Genomic DNA, 18700 nt, shown 5'->3' on the forward strand with positions numbered 1-18700 from the left:
AGTGATGTACATAGCCATTTTTGTGAATAAACAAAATTTCTATATAAACATTGCAAGCCAACAAACAAATTAGCTGCGACTTACAAGAGGTTGTAGATAATCATGGAAGCAAGAGGAATTGAAAAAGTATATTCCAACACCAGGATTGAAAAAGGATTATCAATCCCTAGAAGCTTACCATATGAAAGATGGAGATGACGCGGATGTCAATCTAAGAAAGTTTCAGACTTTGGTTTATCTGCTATTAGTTTTCCAAGATATTCTCGTTTAATGAGACTATTGTTTTTGTCTTAAAGTATGTGGATAATGCCTAATGAATTAGATGAGACCTTGATTTGATTATCGTTGGCCTATTAAATTCCACATTATATTCAAAAGTATATAATTTATTCGATTTTCTTTTACTGCAAATATATGGTTAGAAATAGCACTATAAAAATACAAAGTAATGCATCCGACAAAAAAAAACGTTATTAGAATGAAAAGCATATATATCATTCTATCTAAATTGAAATACTCTACAGAACATAAACGTATCAATCTACCTCATCTTTCCAATTATAGATACTCCCATCTACTTTAAGAAATTTATGGAGTAGGACTACCACACTCCTTTAAGGAATAAGGTAGACAATTATTTATGCCTCATAATTTAACTATGATGACTTGAACGTTACAACAATGTCAGATTTCTGTTGCCTAACGACATAAAATTTAAAGTCACAGAAGCTCTATGTGCACCACGTGCTAATCGAACAATGTTAAAGTTTTGATATTCGGCCAACGATTATCATAAGAAAACCAACTGTGAGAATGAAAGTTATCTCAAATATATGTGTAAGGGAACACATTTAAAAAAAAAACAAACAAAGTCTCCTACAATGAAATGTGGGATGCCGACTTACATAGGCTTTGGAATGACCAACCTAGAACATTCTAGTCATAACATGATGATATGTATTTCAAATAACTCACACATACATCATTTATTTTGTGTGTAATAAAAGGGGATAAAAGCCTGTCACACTGCAAGGAATTCACTCAACGCGAATGTATTGATTATAATGGTACTTTTACGCTTGTTGCGAAATTGACCACTATTCGTATTCAATCTCTTCCTCGAAGATTTAAAACTTCAGATTTCCTTAAACCTCGATTCGTAGCTGTGGATAAGCCTCAATCCAAATTAAACTGTACCGGTGCCAACATAAGAGAGAGAGAGACTCATGGTCAAAGTTATTGGTCGGGGTAATTATAACCGGTCCGAAGTCAACGTGAGAGAGACTTAGGGTCAAGGTTGGGGTAGTTTGGGTACGATTTGACACACAAGCTTTTAAGTTGAATTACAATGACTGTTTTCACCGAAAGTTAAATGAGAATTTACTAATGTGTCCTTTGAACTCAAATTGTGTGGACCATATAATGACACGTGGCTGCGCGCATTGATCACTTCTAATAGAAGTACAAAGCTGACATTTCACATTCTAGCCCTTTATCCCATAAGTGCCCTATAAGTTGCCACCGTCGATATTTGCGAATGAAATCTGGAAAGACAAAGCTCACCTCTTGGTTCAGATTCAAAATACATAAATCACTCATAAGTGTCAACCTAATGGTTTAGATTCAAAGTACAGAAATCACTAATAAGTGTCATAAGACAAATGATTCATATTCAAAATAAAGAAATCACTGATAAAACTGTCCTAGACTTCAATTTTGTAAGCCCTTGCTTCAATATTCAGCACCCCAGCATATTTTGTTCTTTCAATATTTGAGTTTCTTTCTTATCTTCAGGCAGTTGAATCCTACCAAATCCTTTTTCTCCCCACTTTTCCCCCCAACTGTTGCGGATGCTCAAATAATACGGCTTTGCAGTTGCATTGTAACCACTTATAACAACTGCATGTTCATCCATGCCATTTATTTTGCATTTTTCATAGTGCAATGGACATATAAACATTTTTTGTAGTGCAAATATCTGAGTTTATATTTGATATAAACATATAAGCAACAACAACATAGACTGAAGCAGAAAACAAATATTACAACAACAAATTACTTTCTCCACAACGTGGGCAGTTATATCTTTTGCTTCCCTTATATTCAGTAAAAACATCGTCCACTAAAAGTATCCCTCTTTTGTATTCATTCAGCTCTGGTATAAATTTGAACTCCCCCACGTGAGGCTGCTCTGAACTACTTTTCAGGATATTGTGTCTACCATGAATCATTTCATAGTCCTTATTCTTTATGATTCTTTGTTCAATTACCTAAAATGAAGTTGTTAGATTATGAAAGTATAATATCTAGCTAAGATGTTAGAATTAGAGGTTCAGACTTGTTAGCCCGTGATCTCTTGCCTGCTTTAATTAGTGCAGTTTGTAGTTCATACTTATCTTCGTCTTTGTTTAGGTTCTTTGTGGCATTTTTGTGGAACTTGTCTATGTCGATTAGAACTGTCTTGCCAAACACTCTTAGAAACTCTGCCTCGATGAGACCCTTAGCCGCTCAGAATACACATCTCTAAAACATATCTCTACTATTAGAAAGCCACACACCCTCTTTGGTGTCATGGTGAAGCCTTTTTAAAACAACTCATATACCCATGATAGAGGACTTTGACATAGAAAAAAAAATACAAGAATGGTTAAATACCGTAAAATAAAGTAATTTACAAAAATAATAAAAAGACAAAAAACAAAAAAAAAACCAAAATAAAGGAGAAAAACGTAGAATGCCAACTGCAATAGCAATTTTTTGCAATTAAAATCTGAAAGTAAAAACTTAATCTTTTTTTATAAAACAAAAAGATAAAAGCAAATTGACACACGCGTTAAGAGGCTAGTAATATATAAAAGAATTAAATTCAGTTTACCCTCATAGGTTTGGGAGTAACTTCATGTTAATCTCTATACTTTCAATTTCATCAGTTTATCCCTCAAACTTTTGAATTTTCCTCAAGCGTGACCAAATGTCCTATATTCTGTCCAAATCGGATGTTAACTGCTGATAATTTTAACCTTAACTGTGAGGCCAGTATCTAGAATTTGGGCAAATCGGACCTTATATGTCCAAATCGGACCTTAACTGCTGATAATTAAAGGTCAAATCAAACGGAATACGAGAATTTGGGCACGGCAGATAGAAATTGAAGAGTTCAAGGGGTAAACTGATGAAAATAAAAGTGTAGGGACTAACATGAAGTCACCCCCAAACCACAAGGGGATAAACTGAATTTAATTCTATATAAAATAAAGTTTTGTAAGTAATTAAAGTATGATAAAAGTAAGTGTACTAACATCATCTTCTTTATACTGTTTGGAAACTGGATGCACAAAGTCTTCAGTGCCATGATATTCAGTGTATGCATAGTTTGAATATCATAGCACTGAAGTTATTTTCTTAAAGTAATCTTCCCACACTTCATCGCTAGCAGTTATTTTCTTTATGATGGGATCTCACCCAAAACCGGAGCTATGATGCATAAGCTCAGTATACATAGTGTACTGTTGTTTAAACCATATCAATTTATGTGTGTAATGCTTATAAGTTTTCTCACACCCTAGTTTTTTTTATTAAAAAGTGGAAGGATTTTGTTCAACACTGTTTTTTATCTATGCACTAGGCCATATAAATTATCAGACGACACTTTTCAGACGACATATTTTGGACGATTTTGAGTTTGTGTCGTCTGATTAATTTTTCGACCCTTCAGACGACATTTGTGAAGTATAAGTCGTATGAGTGCCATGCTCCCTTCATACTTCTGGATGTTGCTCAATTTGTCTGTGATATGCAAAATTTCAGACGACATATATATGCAGTGTAAAAAAGCAACATTTAGCAACTTTATAGTAATACGTCGGACAACATATAAAAGTTGTCTGTGAAAGAATGTGAAATCTACTTTTAATCCCCTTTTTATGTACTTCATCCAACAACATATTAATGTCGTCTGAAACAACCATAAATCTTTGATTTATACCTTCATTTTGAACCCTTAAATTCACTTATTCAGACGACAAACAAATGACGTATAATAAACCCATAAAATTGAGTGTACGAATCTTGTAATGTATAACTTCAGACGACATATGAAAGTGGTCTCTCTGACCCTAAAATACTCAATTTATAATTAAATATTGAGTTTGGTTACCTTTTATTGTATTTAATAAGATGACATATAAATGTCGTCTGAGGGAACCTGATATATAAGTTTGAAAAAAGGCTCAACCTATTAATCTATTCATTAGACGAGGTTAATATGTTGTCTGTATGAACTTGAAATATTCAATTCATTTGAGTTTGGGCCAACCTTAATGTATTCATCGCACAACATAAAAATGTCGTCTGGACCTGAAATATTTGAATTTGGGTGCCGGAATTTTCCCTCGCTTTTCTTCAATGTGAGACGGCGATTATATGTCGTCTAAGGTTGTAAATAAGTGGTCAACATAAATTGTGCATATTTTCCAAATGGAAACGCTCTTATCTCCTCCGACCAAAACTTATATTTTTGATTAGCCGGTACTCAAACTCTTGTTAAGAGCAGGAAAACATATATATGTAATAGTTTGGACACTTTGATGAAACGATTATGTACTTCTCCTTGTGGAAGCTATAAGAAAGTTTATGTATATATGAAGTTGACTCTAATGATCGAGACCTATAAGTTATCGAAAATGGATAAATTTTCTTCCACATACATATTTAAGTACTGCGATCATATCAAACGGTCAGATTAGGTAAATTTTGTTTCTTGCATATAGTTGTCTTATAAGATGCATGTTTACTAAAGAACTTAGTAAACATGTTATAGCACATTAGTACGCACGTTGTGATTCAAACGAACGGTAAATAATTTTTTTTAAGTTTTAGAGTGTCAGATNTCAACATAATAGTGAATTATGGGTGTAGAACAAAATTCAAGCATTTTCGATAAAGTTCGGATCTCGGTCGATGCGGTTAACGTGAATGGAATCTTTCTTAGTAATTTCAGACGACATATATATGTTGTCTGAAAAATACTTTTAAAAGTCAACACTTTTATCTAAACGAAAACCCTCTTATTTAGACCGACTAATACTTAAAGTTGAGATTCGTCAATTCTAGCTTATACCCTCATTTAGTGTCAACGAAACTATTTCAAGTTGACGCCTCAGAAGACCAAAAAGGTTGACTTTTTGTCCTGTTGCCTTTTTGAACGTTGTGGAGTACGAATGTTTAAATCAAGTTTTTATGAACGTTGTGGAGTACGAACGTATAAATCAAGTTTTTAGTGTTACGAAGAAACGAGTGTAAATTAAAGTCGAGCTTGAAATAGAGAGAAATTTCTAGACAAGTCTTGAAACTTAGTCGTGGGGGTAATTTTGTTTCACACGTATAAGTATACAAAGGATGTAAAAAACCCTAGCACTCCAAAACTCTCCCTCTCCCTCCCAGCCGCATCCCTCTTTTCTATCTCTCTCCCTCTCTCGAACTCTCTCGATCTCTCTCTCTGTGCTTTCCTCTGCCAGCGTCGGAAATGGTAGCTCCGGCCACCGTCTCACCCAATCACCTCCACCAATCGATTCACCGCTTAAACTAAGCCATACCCAACCCAAATCAACAACCTGCAACTACCCCAATGTCGGTTCTCAATCCCTAGACATCCACTTTTGGCGGAGATCGATGGAGGAGGATGGTGACTGTCCTTCTCTGTTTTTCGGCGAGGGCTTGGGCTCCGGTCACCGATCCACCTAGTGACGGTGAGACCCTTCCTCCTCTCTTCCTTCTGCACAGTCTAGTGCTTTATTTCCTTCAATTGAGACCTAACTCAGAAATCCCCTTTTGTGTTTCTAGGTTTCTTGAGCTTCTTTTCCGGCGATTGTGTTCTTCGTGTTCTGGTGGCGACCACGAGCTCCGACGAGTGTAGTTCATCCTTGGCGAAGCCGGGACTTAGAGTTGGGAAGCTTTGAGGCAGCTGCTGTTATGCAGCATCGTGGCAGAGGGACTGCTTATTGATTTCAAGCAAGGAGAGGTTGCTGGGTTTGAGTGGTGTTCAGATTGGAGGTAAGGAGTTTGATTTGGTCGGCTGTGTTGTTGTTTGTGTTGCGGTTATTTAGTTGGATTGTGACTGAAATCATTGTTGTGGTTGATACTTGTCGATAACTTGGTGATAGGAGTTTATGGGGAGGCTATGGCGAAATTTCGGCAAGTCACTGGAATCCGACGAGTATTCGGGATTCCGGCGAGGCAACAATTCCGACAGAATCCGTAAAGTTAAACATTTGTGGTCTCAAGACAAGTCCAACGACAAGTAATTGTCGTTGAACTCTAGATGATATAGCGCCTAGTAGTTTGACAATATGAGACGACATATAGTTGTCATTAGAAGTCTCATGGTACAACATATCTTTGTTTTATTTGTCGTTGAACGTTATATCAGTCGACACTTATCTATAGTATGAATAAATATAAGAGGACGTAAACATCATTAATTTCTTCCTTATTCTGGCTTCAGTCGACATTTATATGTTGTATGTAATCCATTAACACGACATATTTTTCTGAAACCTTCCAGATTCAGCTTCTTCCAGACGATATAAGATATGTCGTCTGAACAGATATCAGACGACGGTGGAAAACTGTTATCTGAGGTCAATCACACGACACAGCCTCAGATGACATAAAAAAAACTGTTAGACGACAGACCTGGACTGTCGTCTGATGAATATTTTGACATAGTGATGGTACCACTTTGAGGATCACGCCAACCATGTTGGTAGCATCAACCAAGACTTGCAGCAACTCATTGCTCTCTTCATTAGTCCCTATTTGTCAATTAACTTTCCCCGACACTTTCCTTTTTCCCCCTAACCTTTTCCTTTTTTTCCTCCCGTTTTTCGGCCCCCTTTGGTACTTTGGGTTTAGGACCGGGAACGGGGTTAAAACCAATTTCGGAAACCAAATTGGACCTAAACGAAAAGGGTAAATTCCAAAGTTGGTTGGTTTAGGGTTTTTTAAATAGAAATGCCAACTAAATTTGCATAAAGATACCTTCTTTACTATCATTTAATGATCAATATTTTTTCTTCTTCTAACATACATCTAACATAATATTTTTCTTTTTATTTCAAGACCTCAATTATTGCTATATTTTAAAAAGATTGTTCTTTTAACTACAATGAAATCATAGTGATATACATACATGTGTGTGTGTATATAAGACTAATTTCATTACCCCCATCAACTTTAGGTCGATTATCATGTTAGTCATTCTTCTTTCAATTTCATCCAAAACACCCCTCAACTCCTAATTTTCATCAGCTGCCCATGTCCAAACCTTCAATCTCTATCCAATTCCTCTATCAAGTGATGACTTGATATGAAGAAGAAAGTCAAACTCTGAAAGTTACCTTTCGGACCATTTTTCCCCCATATCGATACACATCTTCGTTCTCATCACAACCCCCTACCTTTAGTGATTTTGGTGGGATTGAATGCAATTTGTCTATTTTTCTTTTTTTCTTTTTTCTTGATATCAAGTAATCACTTGACAGAGGAATTGGATGAAGATTGGAGGTTTGGACATACGCGGCTGATGAAAATTAGGAGTTGATGGATGTTTTTGATGAAATTGAAAGAAGAATGACTAACATGATAATCGACCTAAGTTAATGGGGGTAAACTGAAATTAGTTCTATATGTAATATATATATGAATAGATCGAACTATCAAACAATTATATACATATTTATGTGTGTGTGTGTATATGTATGAATAGATCCAAACCATGGATCAACTCGATAGTGAAACAACGTCTAGATGCTTATCTATATATTAAGAACAGAGAAACAATTGAGGGTTCTAGGGTGGGAATCTTTTCTTTTACGGTCATTTTTTGATATTATGACAATCATATGAGACTTCTAGGGTTTGATATCAAAAACTATTCTCTTCTTCGAAGCCGACTATATTATAGCAATAGGTTCAAGAACAAAGAAACTAATAGGAATCATCGTAAAATCATGATCAGATCGATGAATTTTCAAGAATGAGAGAAACGAAAAACCCTAGAAAGGAGGTTTTCACGTACCAGAACGTGGAGCTGCTTCGCAAAAAGAATTCAGTTGAATTCGATGGTGTGGAGGTCGGATTGTTTTGGGGTCTTGCTATTTATACTGGCGGTTTCATAATCCACGAGAATCAAATTCTATTACAATCCATACCCTTGCACTTGTATGGATTTAAGAAAAGTTTTCATTGAATACCCTGATATTTTTGTGAACTTGAATTCTTAACTTTAAAATCCTGATCGAATACTCCAATATTTCTAAAAACTCTTTAAAAGTTGTAATAAATCATAATTGAATACCCACAAACTTTACAAATCTTAAAAAGTCTTCAAAACACAATACACCCCACTAAGGTTAGGGGGTTGTGATGGAAACGGAAATGTGTACCGATATGGTGGAAAAATGGTCAGAAATGTTATTTTCGGAATTTGACTTTCTTCTTGATGCCACGTCATCACTTGACGGAGGAATTGGATGGAGAACGGAGGTTTAGACACGGCTGATGAAAATCGAGAGTTGATGGGTGTTTTTGATGAAATTGAAAGAAGAAAGACTAACATGATGATCGACATAAAATTAATGGGGGTAAACTGAAAAAAAACATATGAAATCCTAGATACTAAAAAATATTATTCCATATATATATTTAGAATCTTAACCAAGATTTTGCTCGAGAATCCTGATATATCCAAAAGAGATTAATTTACGATTAATTCTATCATTTAGAAACCTATTTGAATACCAATTATTAATATTTAAATCATTCTTCTTAATACGACGACGTTTCTTCATTTTTCAGAATTCTTTAATTTGTATGCCAAAATCTTGTCATGTATCAGTTGTCTATTTTGATATATCATAGCCTGATCATACTACCAAGGCTATCACTAACATGCTATGCTATAGATTTTCTTCAAATCAAGCTTCAAACATGCTATAAGCGTATAACTAACAGCCTTTTACTAAGCAATACTGTTTGTGCAACGCTCTAAATGACATGCCTATTTTTCAAATACTCCTCATCTTCAAAAGAAAAAAAAAAAGCTTGTAATTCTCAACTTATAACCCTAGAAGCCTGAAACATGCGAATTTATTTACGTATTGAGAGTAAATGAGTAATATTGTGGTGATAAGCTTGACAGAAAAAGATGGTGCGAAACAGTTTAGTCACTTTTAGTCATTTTCATAAAATCTAAAGAAATCCACGTTCAGTCACTTTCATAAAATCACTCCTCACTTTCATTAAACTTTTCAGTTTTTTTTATTTTAAATCTAACTGTACTTTTTTCCCTTTTTTCAATCTAGATTAAATCTTCAATCTAGGCTCAAATTCCAATTCCAAAAGTATACTGTTTAAGAATCTAGATATCAACGTTGTGTCACTTCCATTCAATTCAATTATGCTGCAAGGACATTACAGGCCCAATAGAGGTGTTGGGCCAAAATTGTGTTTCGTGGCACCATCTTGCCACTGTTCTTCTCTATTAACATGTGATTTGTTCATTCGTTGCCTATATATGGGTAGTAGGGTGTCTTGAATGTCCTGCTAATTAACTGTTGCTTGGTGCAGGTTGTTATATCTTCAATTTTGTTGTGAGCTCTAAAGTTCAACTTTTTCTGTCGTTCTACTCTGCTTGTATTCAGTGCTGCTATCTTTAGTGGTTGTATACTTGCTTTGTTTGGTTGTGGAGTGCTCTCGATGTTGCATTGTTTACTGGGAGCTGCTATAACAACCATTATTTGGTCATCAGAGCACCTCAAGCCCATATGTGGCTGGTTGATTGACATTGTTTGTGAATCGATCTCCGTTTGCCCTTTTGGTACAATAGATTGGTGACAGATGATCCAAAAAGTTTTCTATTAGACTTCTGTATATAATGGTAGTCTAAAATTGCTACAAAATTATGACAAGCTTGATATGGAGTTATGAGGATTAGTATGGTGAATATGAAGTTAGGTAGGGTGGTCAATGTAGTTTTCTGAATATCTTTCAGAAAAGAGTTCAGCCCAACAAGGATGGAAAAAATTTTAATTACAAGTGAACTCTGTATATGTTGCTTAACAAGTGCAACATTTATCTGTATGTCTAAGTTTTCCCATCTAATGACAGTATTGAAGAGGCTCTCTTTTCTTTACTCTTCAGTTTGATAGCAATCTACATACCATGCTAAACCAGAAGAAATGAGAGGTAATTTTTTTACATTTGCTTTACCAACGTATCATGAATATTTTCATTTTCCCATCTAATGTGAATTGTTGCTTGTCGTCAGTTGGTACAAAAATAGAATGTCTCCAGCACACATATTATTAATAGTTCTTCAGTTGGTACGAAATAAGTTTTCTGCTTTATCTCTCTTAGCAAGTTTAATGAGTGAGGGCAAAAATTCTCAAACTATACAAGGTACCCAAAAAAAGAATTTATTTCAGTTATTTGTATAGAATGAGCTCTAATAATTATATACTCTTGAGTGAATGTGATCACACATATTATTAAGTTATGATTAAAATAGGTGATGAGAGGCTTAAATTAGTATAAAAGTAGATAGCTTACCCGCACAGTGCTGCGCGGAGAGAGAGAGCATGCCAGTTTTGTAAACTATCAAACGCTAAAGACATAATGGTCAGTACGCAAGCATTATAGCAAGTATGGCAGAGCTATAAATCATAAAAGAAGCAGGGGTAAAACGGTAATTTCTACGGCCGAAGACCAGTGTATTAACAATATTCACCGACCATATAAACTCGATATCTCTGTCAAGATCGCAGACGAAATTGAAGGAAAGTCTCTCTCTCCAGTCTGAACGGAAAAAGAAGAAGAAATGTGTCGATAAGGCCGATGAAAAGGACGCGATATTTATGTGGGTAACTAGATGGTCTAACAGCTATCAACCCAAACTGAGAAGAGCAACACCTGGCAGGGCAACGATGGAAATTTACCTATATACTAACGCTTGGTCTACTGTTTATATCTACTGTTAATAAGTTACTGGCTCGACAGTTTATAAGTAAGTACAGGTAAATGATGTGTTTTTATATGATGACCAGTTTATCCCTGTTATGTTTACAAAACCACAATACTATCCTTAACCCTAAATAAAATATAAACATGTATAGCAGATGTCGACAAATCCCAAATAGACCGTGAATGATCGAGAACGATCTGGACGCCGATTGACCACCGACCTTCTTCTCTATATCAATACACTCTCTCCCTATGTCTCCCATTCAGCCTTTCACTTTCTGTTCTCATTCTCTCACCCGATCTGTTTTCTCTCTCAATTGTGTCGATTGAATTGCAGCGGGATTGGGTATTCGTGTTGCGATTAAGCCAACGTATCGGATCACTCCTCTGGTAAGCTTTGAAGTTTCGATTTCATTTTGTTCTACGAAATTTGTGTGCATAAATTCAATTGTTGTTCATGATTGAGTAGATTAGTAATAAAGAAGTTTCATTTTGTTTTCGAAGATCATATTTTTGCATTATTTTGTTGTTTATCACTCTCTCATATTTGCCCCTTTGTCTGATCTTTACTCTTGCTTATAAAGTTGGGAATGTCCTTAGTTTGGGAACTGGGTTTTGGTTCCCAGGTGGAGGGTTCTGGGTTTTCCAAAGATAAAGAATAATGGTTGGTAGCTAGAAGAAGAAACTGCAAATCTGGAATGCATGGTTGTCATGGTTTTGGCTTCATGTGTATGAAGAAAATGGTGGCAATGATTCTTATATGCATTTATATATATATATATATATATATATGAATTTGATGGACAAGATCGAGTGAATTTCAGAATTTGATCTCCGGGCAAGATTTGTAGATTTTTTTTTTTTTTTTTTGGGTTAGAATCGGGTGCTATAGACTATGATGGACTGCTCTATGTGCTGATAAATAAAAGAGTAAGTTCCCTGCTGTTTCCAATTAGATAGAGTATCACTACTCAGGTTGTATGTATCACTCTCTCTTTCTGTTTTAATGTATAAAACTATAAACTACTTCATCAGTATTTAGAATAAAAATTTGTTCATTTATAAACTCCACGTCTTCAATTAGCAGTGAAGATACATAACAGGCTTACTAGGCCTCAATTTCTGATCAATATGTTCTTCCATATGATATGTAATTCTAAAAGTTTAGGTTGCAGCTTATTCTGACTTAACTACTTCATCAGTATTTACCCTATCATAAATACGTAAGTCTATCTCGATTTATCTGGGAAGAGTTGCTCTTCTCACCTTCTCTTACCCATCAAATCTCCAAAATCCGCCTCCCTTTTCCTCTCTCACCTGATCTGTTTTCTCTCTCAATTGTGTTGATTGAATTGCAGCGAGATTGGGCATTCATGTTGCGATTAAGCCAACGTATCGGATCACTCCTCCGGGAAGCTTTGAAGTTTCGATTTCATTTTGTTCTAGGAAATTTGTGTGCATAAATTCAATTGCTGTTCATGATTGAGTAGATTAGTAATGAAGAAATTTCATTTTGTTTTCGAAGGTCATAATTTTGCATTATTTTGTTGAATGAAATGGGGCTATAGGAACCAGGTGAGTAGAATGTTGTTGGCTACTCTGCTTTGAGGTTTTGTGTTCTTTTCTTGGAAACTTGGATTGGTGAAAAGCAAAATCCAAACGGACTCTCCTACTCAATGATCCATTTCTTCCCAATAAAGATTTCTCTTTTCTTCCCAATAAACCTTGGTTTTTATTGTTCTTTTATACCTATCTACATGTTTTCGCATATAAGGTTTATACCTTAAACAACAAGGTAGATTCTTACTTTGGATAATCCCATTTCATAAAAGTGATGAAACCCGTTATGTAATAGAAATTTGTAAGGTAACCCGTTTGATCAGAACAACAAAGACCAGTATGCAAATGAGATGATATTTGCCTAAAATTTAGAAGAAAATTAATAAGGATTAGACACTTGGATGTGTAAATGCCATTCAGAGTCCTACAAGAATCCTATGTCTTTATGAGTGTTGCTTAGTGCTATGTTTATATATGCATTTCTGATTTCTTCCATCCTTGATTCATCTTCATTATCTTTACATATTGTGATTAATTCTTCAAATTTTTGAATTTAATAAATTCTGGGTTTCCATTTAAGGTTTAGACAACTTTAAATTACACAGTCAATTCATTTGAATTTAATAAATGGAACTTATTAATGATCATACCATTGCTTATGGTTCACCATTGCATTTTATTATATGTTGCAAGATGATCTTCTCATAAGATTTCAAGTAATTTCTCTTTTGTCAGTTCTATGCCTCTGATTTAATACGACTTTAATTGACAGGCAAAACAATGAAGGTACATCATCCTCACCAAGCAAGGAGCTGAAAAACGACTAAACATCAATCACTATAATGTATATATCCAACTCTCTTAGGAGGCTTGAACTGCATTTTTGGTGAAAAGCAGTTAACAAATAGGTGGGGGGTTATATTTTTGATCACACTGCTCCAGACAATACTAAATATTTTGATGTGTAGTGTTGTTCCTTATGTATAACATACAATGTATTCAAATTATATGAAGTACATTTCAAAAAAAATTTCATAAATATATATATACACCGCGCCTTAGTACCCAGACAATGCAGGAGCGATGACGTCCGCCCATTGTTTCGATAGTGAACAGTAGGTTGGCGCCAGCCGCAAGGCCCTATAATATTTAGTTAAATGGGTATTTTCTCTTAAATTTCAGATGGTAACGTAGAAAACTGAAAACGGTCAGCGGGGTGTTAATTTGCTTATCACGTTCCTATCCCTTGTTTACTTAAAAAGTATTTTAAATTAAGATATGGTCTAGGAGTGATATTTCTTCTTTTAGGAGGGTGCAGTTGTAATTTGATTACTTCTCTATCGTAACGATCGATATATATTGATTTTCTTCTCAAATCTCCTCATCGTCTTTTCCCGCTCTGCTCAGAAACCCTAGGGTTGAGTCTACCACAGTTTCCTTTCTTTGCGATTTGAATCTCGTTCGGTGTTCTCTAAATTGATTCGGTTCTCTGGTTGTTTCGCCCATGGCGATTGCACTTGGATTCCTGTTTTCAGTGGTGGTGGTCCTCCATCCGCTAACCGTTCATCTCATTCCGGGGGTGCTGCTCTGCATCTCAGGCCTCTTTACCAATCTGGCTCAGGTTCTACCTCTATTTCTTCTTCTTTTTGGAATTGGAATTTCATGTTTTTATTGTTTGGATTGTTTCAGGCGATTTGCTTCGTTTGTATTTGGCCGATTTCGGAGAATGCATACACAAGGTTAAACGGCGTCGTTAAAGAATTGGATTGGCGGGTTCTGATAAGCATCGTTAATTGGTGGGCTGGATTTGTGGTATATACCTCAACAGATTTTTGTGATTGTTACTCATTTATGTGATTAAGTATTTCTCTGTTCACTTCCTTTGCTATTCGTTTATTTGCTTGATTCTGTAAACTAGTTACTGAAAGTATCAGTTGTGATGTGAGATTAGTTGCTCGTAACTGTGTTTGAAAGTTCTCATTTATGTCGCCACAAAAGAAATCTTAGCTTTTGATTTACTTAACTCCACATGCTGCAGATCCTAGAGTGTATAGAGCAGGAAGAAACCAGTCATTTAAAGGGTACGGCAATTTTACTTTTGGTTTGCTTCATTTGTGTTTGTGTGTAAGACTAAAGTATATATTATTACTGTGAAAGGTGGTCAGAAGATGTTATTTATCTGCTTGTGTTTCATATTTATAGGCGGAGTACATGAACTCGTACTATCCAATGCTACAAATTATAGCCATCGTCTCTTGGATCTGATTCTCGCTCAGGTACTCAGTTTACATATCATGTCTATAATTTGGAAACCCTTTATATGGGTTTTTGTTTCTGCCAACAAAATCTTTCTACCGCAGAGACTTCTCTCTGGACCAAAAGGCAATTAAAAAGCTGGGTAGGCTTTGGCTGGTGCTTCCATATTATTCTGAACACTGGTGCGACTGCGTTTATTACTATGCATGCACTTCTAATTTCTTTGCACTACCTTCAGCACTGCTGATTTAGAACTAAATTTACATATGCAGTGGTCAGGTTTCATCGGCAGTTTAGTAGCTGTAGCAAAAACATCAGCAAGATACGGTTCGGTATGTTCCAACTGAGATGTCTTGTCACCATGTGGATATGATGCTTTTTAAGTCAACTACTCCTCGCTTCAGCTCATTTATTAATACTATATCTCACATACAGTATCCCACTTTTAAATGGCATTTTGCTTATGTTCTTGGGTGCTTTAGGATTATTTTTAAATTCTGCCTCTTGAGATAGGGGCACCCCAGCTTCGATGGGCATTATGTTTATGTTCTTGGGTGCTTTATGATTTTGTTTTAATTCTGCTTCTTGTGTTTGGGGCACCCCAGCTTTGTTACCTGACTCTAGTGTGTAGAAGTAATGATTCCTGTCTGTCTGAAAAACAAAAGTGAAAACGAATAATAAAAGAAAGAAGAGTAAGAGAACGTTCACAGAAGGCCATGTGAACATGTTTAGGTCCAATTTTACATATACTTGAAAAGAAATGGATGAATGATGTGTTTTAATGATATTAATATCAATTGTTGGACTTCCCTTTTCTTGGAAAGAAGTAAAGCTTTGGTTTATTGATCATGAGCTTTTTCATTCAAGTATCCCTTACTTATTGGTGAATGTTATGCCTTGTATATGCAGGTCATAGGATGGTCAATGTCGATTTCTGAATCTGTTTTTTCAAGATGTTGCGTCCATGATGCAAGTAAACTCAAGGTATTACTGAATATTTTGTGTTTATTTAGTGAAAGAGAAAGCACAATTTTTATTGATTCACCAAGTCAAATTCACTCATTTATGAGACTAAAATTTGAATGCAGTCAGATCTAAAGGACTTCCTTTAGCCCTTTTGGTTATCTGTTGTTCTGGAAAGAACTGGTTTTACTCAGAGAGATCTTCAAGCTGCACAGATGCTTCCTGTGCCTAGCAAGGTTTTGAGTTCTGATATGAAGGTACAACTGTGTCTATTCATTTACTATCTTAACCAAGTAATAATAGTTAGTTCGTTGTACTGTCTTTTCCATTTCGGGTCGGTTATCGACTCTCCATCACAATAAGTGCATAGTGTTCTAGAACCTGCTTCAGACAGTATTAAACATTACCTGTGATCTAGCTTATCTCAAATCTGTTGGCTGCAGGATTTAGTCTATGCTGTAAGACGTGTGTACTCTGCTGTTCCAGACATTTTTGTTATAACAGTGGCTATTCCTAAAATTTCACCTGCGCTCACACTTGAAAGAGTAATTAAAGGGGGACATTCTGTGGTAAGCCTTACGTACTCGACACTTCGCAAAGACCGTATAAGTATTTGAAATTCTGAATACTTTAAACTTATCTGTAGTGATTGGTGAGTGCATTTTTAATTCAGTACGTCTCTGTTTGCTTGGGTGTGCACTCTTTTTGTAGTCGTTTTTTGCTTTCTTCTTTTCCTTTTTTTTTTTTTGGTTTATGGGCATTATGGCTTCTTTCTTAGTAGATTTTTCCATAACCACCGATAAATTTTGGAATGAGATATTTCTTTTTCTTTCTTCATAATCAGATTGGGCAATTGTTAATGAAATAAATATTCAAAAACTAAACAGTGCCTCATAGTTGCAGTTCACAATTCATGCTTAGGGAGTTCTCCTTTGGGTGCTATAAAATTCCACAGAATCCTAAGCTCTTCTCCTTATGTTGGCAGCAATAATCTCCATTCTTCTTCTGTTATTTTTTTTTTGACATGTTCTCCTGTAGTAGAAACATGCTGGGATAATGTGGTACTGAATCAACCTTTTAATCGTTTTCCTCATTAAATGGTTTGCTCATTACCAGCCCTTGAGTTTCTTTTCACCAGTTTGGATTCAAATGCAATCACATCCAAGCAATGTCTTTTTTGTAGCTGAGCATCCATGTCCTTTGCTAAATGATACCTCCATGTTGAATTTATTTTGAGTGTCATAAGAATATTATTGATATATATATATACACACACAAAAGGAGCCGTTCAGAAGCGGATGTCCGCACTCGGCCTAAAGTTTGCGCTTATCGTGTATATATATATATATCAATGATAGTTCATCATACTGCAGGGCCAATTTAGTTTGCGCTTATCGTATATATTGGAAAACCTGTTTAGTTGGCCTGTTGTTACTGTCTTGCAGGTGCATCTGTACATCAAGCGGCATGCGACTGAAAAATGGCTTCAAACTGATGATGCTGTGGAGAAGTTGTGCACAGAAATACTGGCAGCCAAGGTGATTTCATTACTGTGTTCCATGGCATTGTTTTTCTTGCCTTTTACAGTCATATATGAACTACATTCTGTTTTAATATATTGCATAGAATCTTGTTAACTAGTCTGATTAATGATTTGTGTACTAGTTTCCTGATTTTGATTGTTTGCATCTGGTATGCCAGGATGCATTATTGGACGAACATATAGCAGATCAAACTTTTGGTGATAAACGATTGGAAGCTATTGGTCGGCCAGCAAAGTGTTTCTTGGTAGGAGACGTGCTGATTAATTACCAACTTGCCACTCAATTCTTCTCTATTAGCATGATTAGTGTTGCCTATATGGGTTGTAGGGGTGTCTTGAATGCTTATTAACTGTTGATTGGTGCAGGTTGTTATATCATTACTTGTGATGTGGGCTCTAAAGTTGAACTCTGTCTGCTGTTCTACACTGCTTATATTGGGTGCTGCCCTCCTAACTGGCCGGATGCTTGCTCTGTTTGGCTGTGGAGTGCTTTCGATGTTGCAGTCTTTAATGGGAATCGCTTTAGCAAGCATTACTTGGTCAGATCACCTCGAGCCCATCTGTGTCATGTTGATTCATATGGTTTGTGAATCGATCTCGGTGATGCCTGTGTGTAAAGAGTGGTGATGGATGATCCAGAAAGTTTTCTATTAGACTTCTGTATATAATGGTAGTCTGAAATTGCTACAAAATTATGACGAGCTTGATATGGAGTTACAACTTACAAGCATTTTAAATTAACATATGGTATAGCCGTATAGGAGTCATGAGCGATGTTTCTTCTGTTAGGAGGGTGCAATTGTAAATTTACCGCTTCTGTTTACCATAACCATGACCCGATCTATATATATATTTGGTGCACTTTATACACCCAGCAAAATTATAAAATTTCTAAATAAACCCAGCAATCTTCCGATAATACCCTTTTTTTATTAAACCCAGCAAAAATCAAGAATAAATTCACACCCAGCAAAACCCTTTTCAGCCAAACGAAACCCCGAACGCCACAGAAACGATTCATCTCGCCTCATGCTTTGCTGTTGGATCCCAAATTCTACCGTCGCTAACCGACCCTTTTCTCACCCAGCAAAACCCGTTGTGCCAAGCGCCTTCTGGAGTCCGAGTGAGGAATGGAGAAGAATGACCGCATTGATTTTGTTGAGCCCAATCTCAAACACAGCAATTTCTCCCTCTCAACCATTGTGACCATTGTGATCATCGATCGCTATCGCATCCGCCGACTTTGAGGTATCTCTCTTGATCGCTTAAATTTTCATGTACGAGGTACCTCTCACAGCCAACATTTTGTTTCACTTGGTCTGCAATTTGCAAGTAATCCACTTCGAGGATTATGGGAGG

General features: G+C 35.9%; 1 protein-coding gene across 1 annotated transcript; it reads left to right on the plus strand.

Moving 5' to 3' along the window:
- The first annotated feature begins 13464 nt into the window (after nucleotides 1-13464).
- LOC101311593 (1-acyl-sn-glycerol-3-phosphate acyltransferase 2-like) lies at nucleotides 13465-18435 on the plus strand. The gene is made up of 12 exons (XM_004303760.1): nucleotides 13465-13487; nucleotides 14269-14391; nucleotides 14618-14660; nucleotides 14782-14855; nucleotides 14940-15017; nucleotides 15108-15167; nucleotides 15745-15819; nucleotides 15924-16055; nucleotides 16242-16367; nucleotides 17244-17336; nucleotides 17500-17586; nucleotides 17708-18435. Exons 8-12 carry the CDS (start codon nucleotides 16014-16016, stop codon nucleotides 17966-17968), a joined length of 609 nt encoding a protein of 202 aa, XP_004303808.1. The 5' UTR covers nucleotides 13465-13487; nucleotides 14269-14391; nucleotides 14618-14660; nucleotides 14782-14855; nucleotides 14940-15017; nucleotides 15108-15167; nucleotides 15745-15819; nucleotides 15924-16013; the 3' UTR covers nucleotides 17969-18435.
- The last annotated feature ends 265 nt before the right edge of the window (nucleotides 18436-18700 follow it).

The sequence above is a fragment of the Fragaria vesca genome, linkage group LG6, assembly GCF_000184155.1.
Source record: "Fragaria vesca subsp. vesca linkage group LG6, FraVesHawaii_1.0, whole genome shotgun sequence".
NCBI classification, from domain to species: Eukaryota; Viridiplantae; Streptophyta; class Magnoliopsida; order Rosales; family Rosaceae; genus Fragaria; species Fragaria vesca.

Coding starts and splice junctions, on each gene's coding strand:
- LOC101311593 (XM_004303760.1), top strand. CDS start 16,014: ATGCTTCCTGTGCCTAGCAAGGTTTTGAGTTCTGATATGAAG. Junction 16,056..16,241: donor TTTTGAGTTCTGATATGAAG/GTACAACTGTGT, acceptor TGTTGGCTGCAG/GATTTAGTCTATGCTGTAAG. Junction 17,337..17,499: donor CAGAAATACTGGCAGCCAAG/GTGATTTCATTA, acceptor CTGGTATGCCAG/GATGCATTATTGGACGAACA.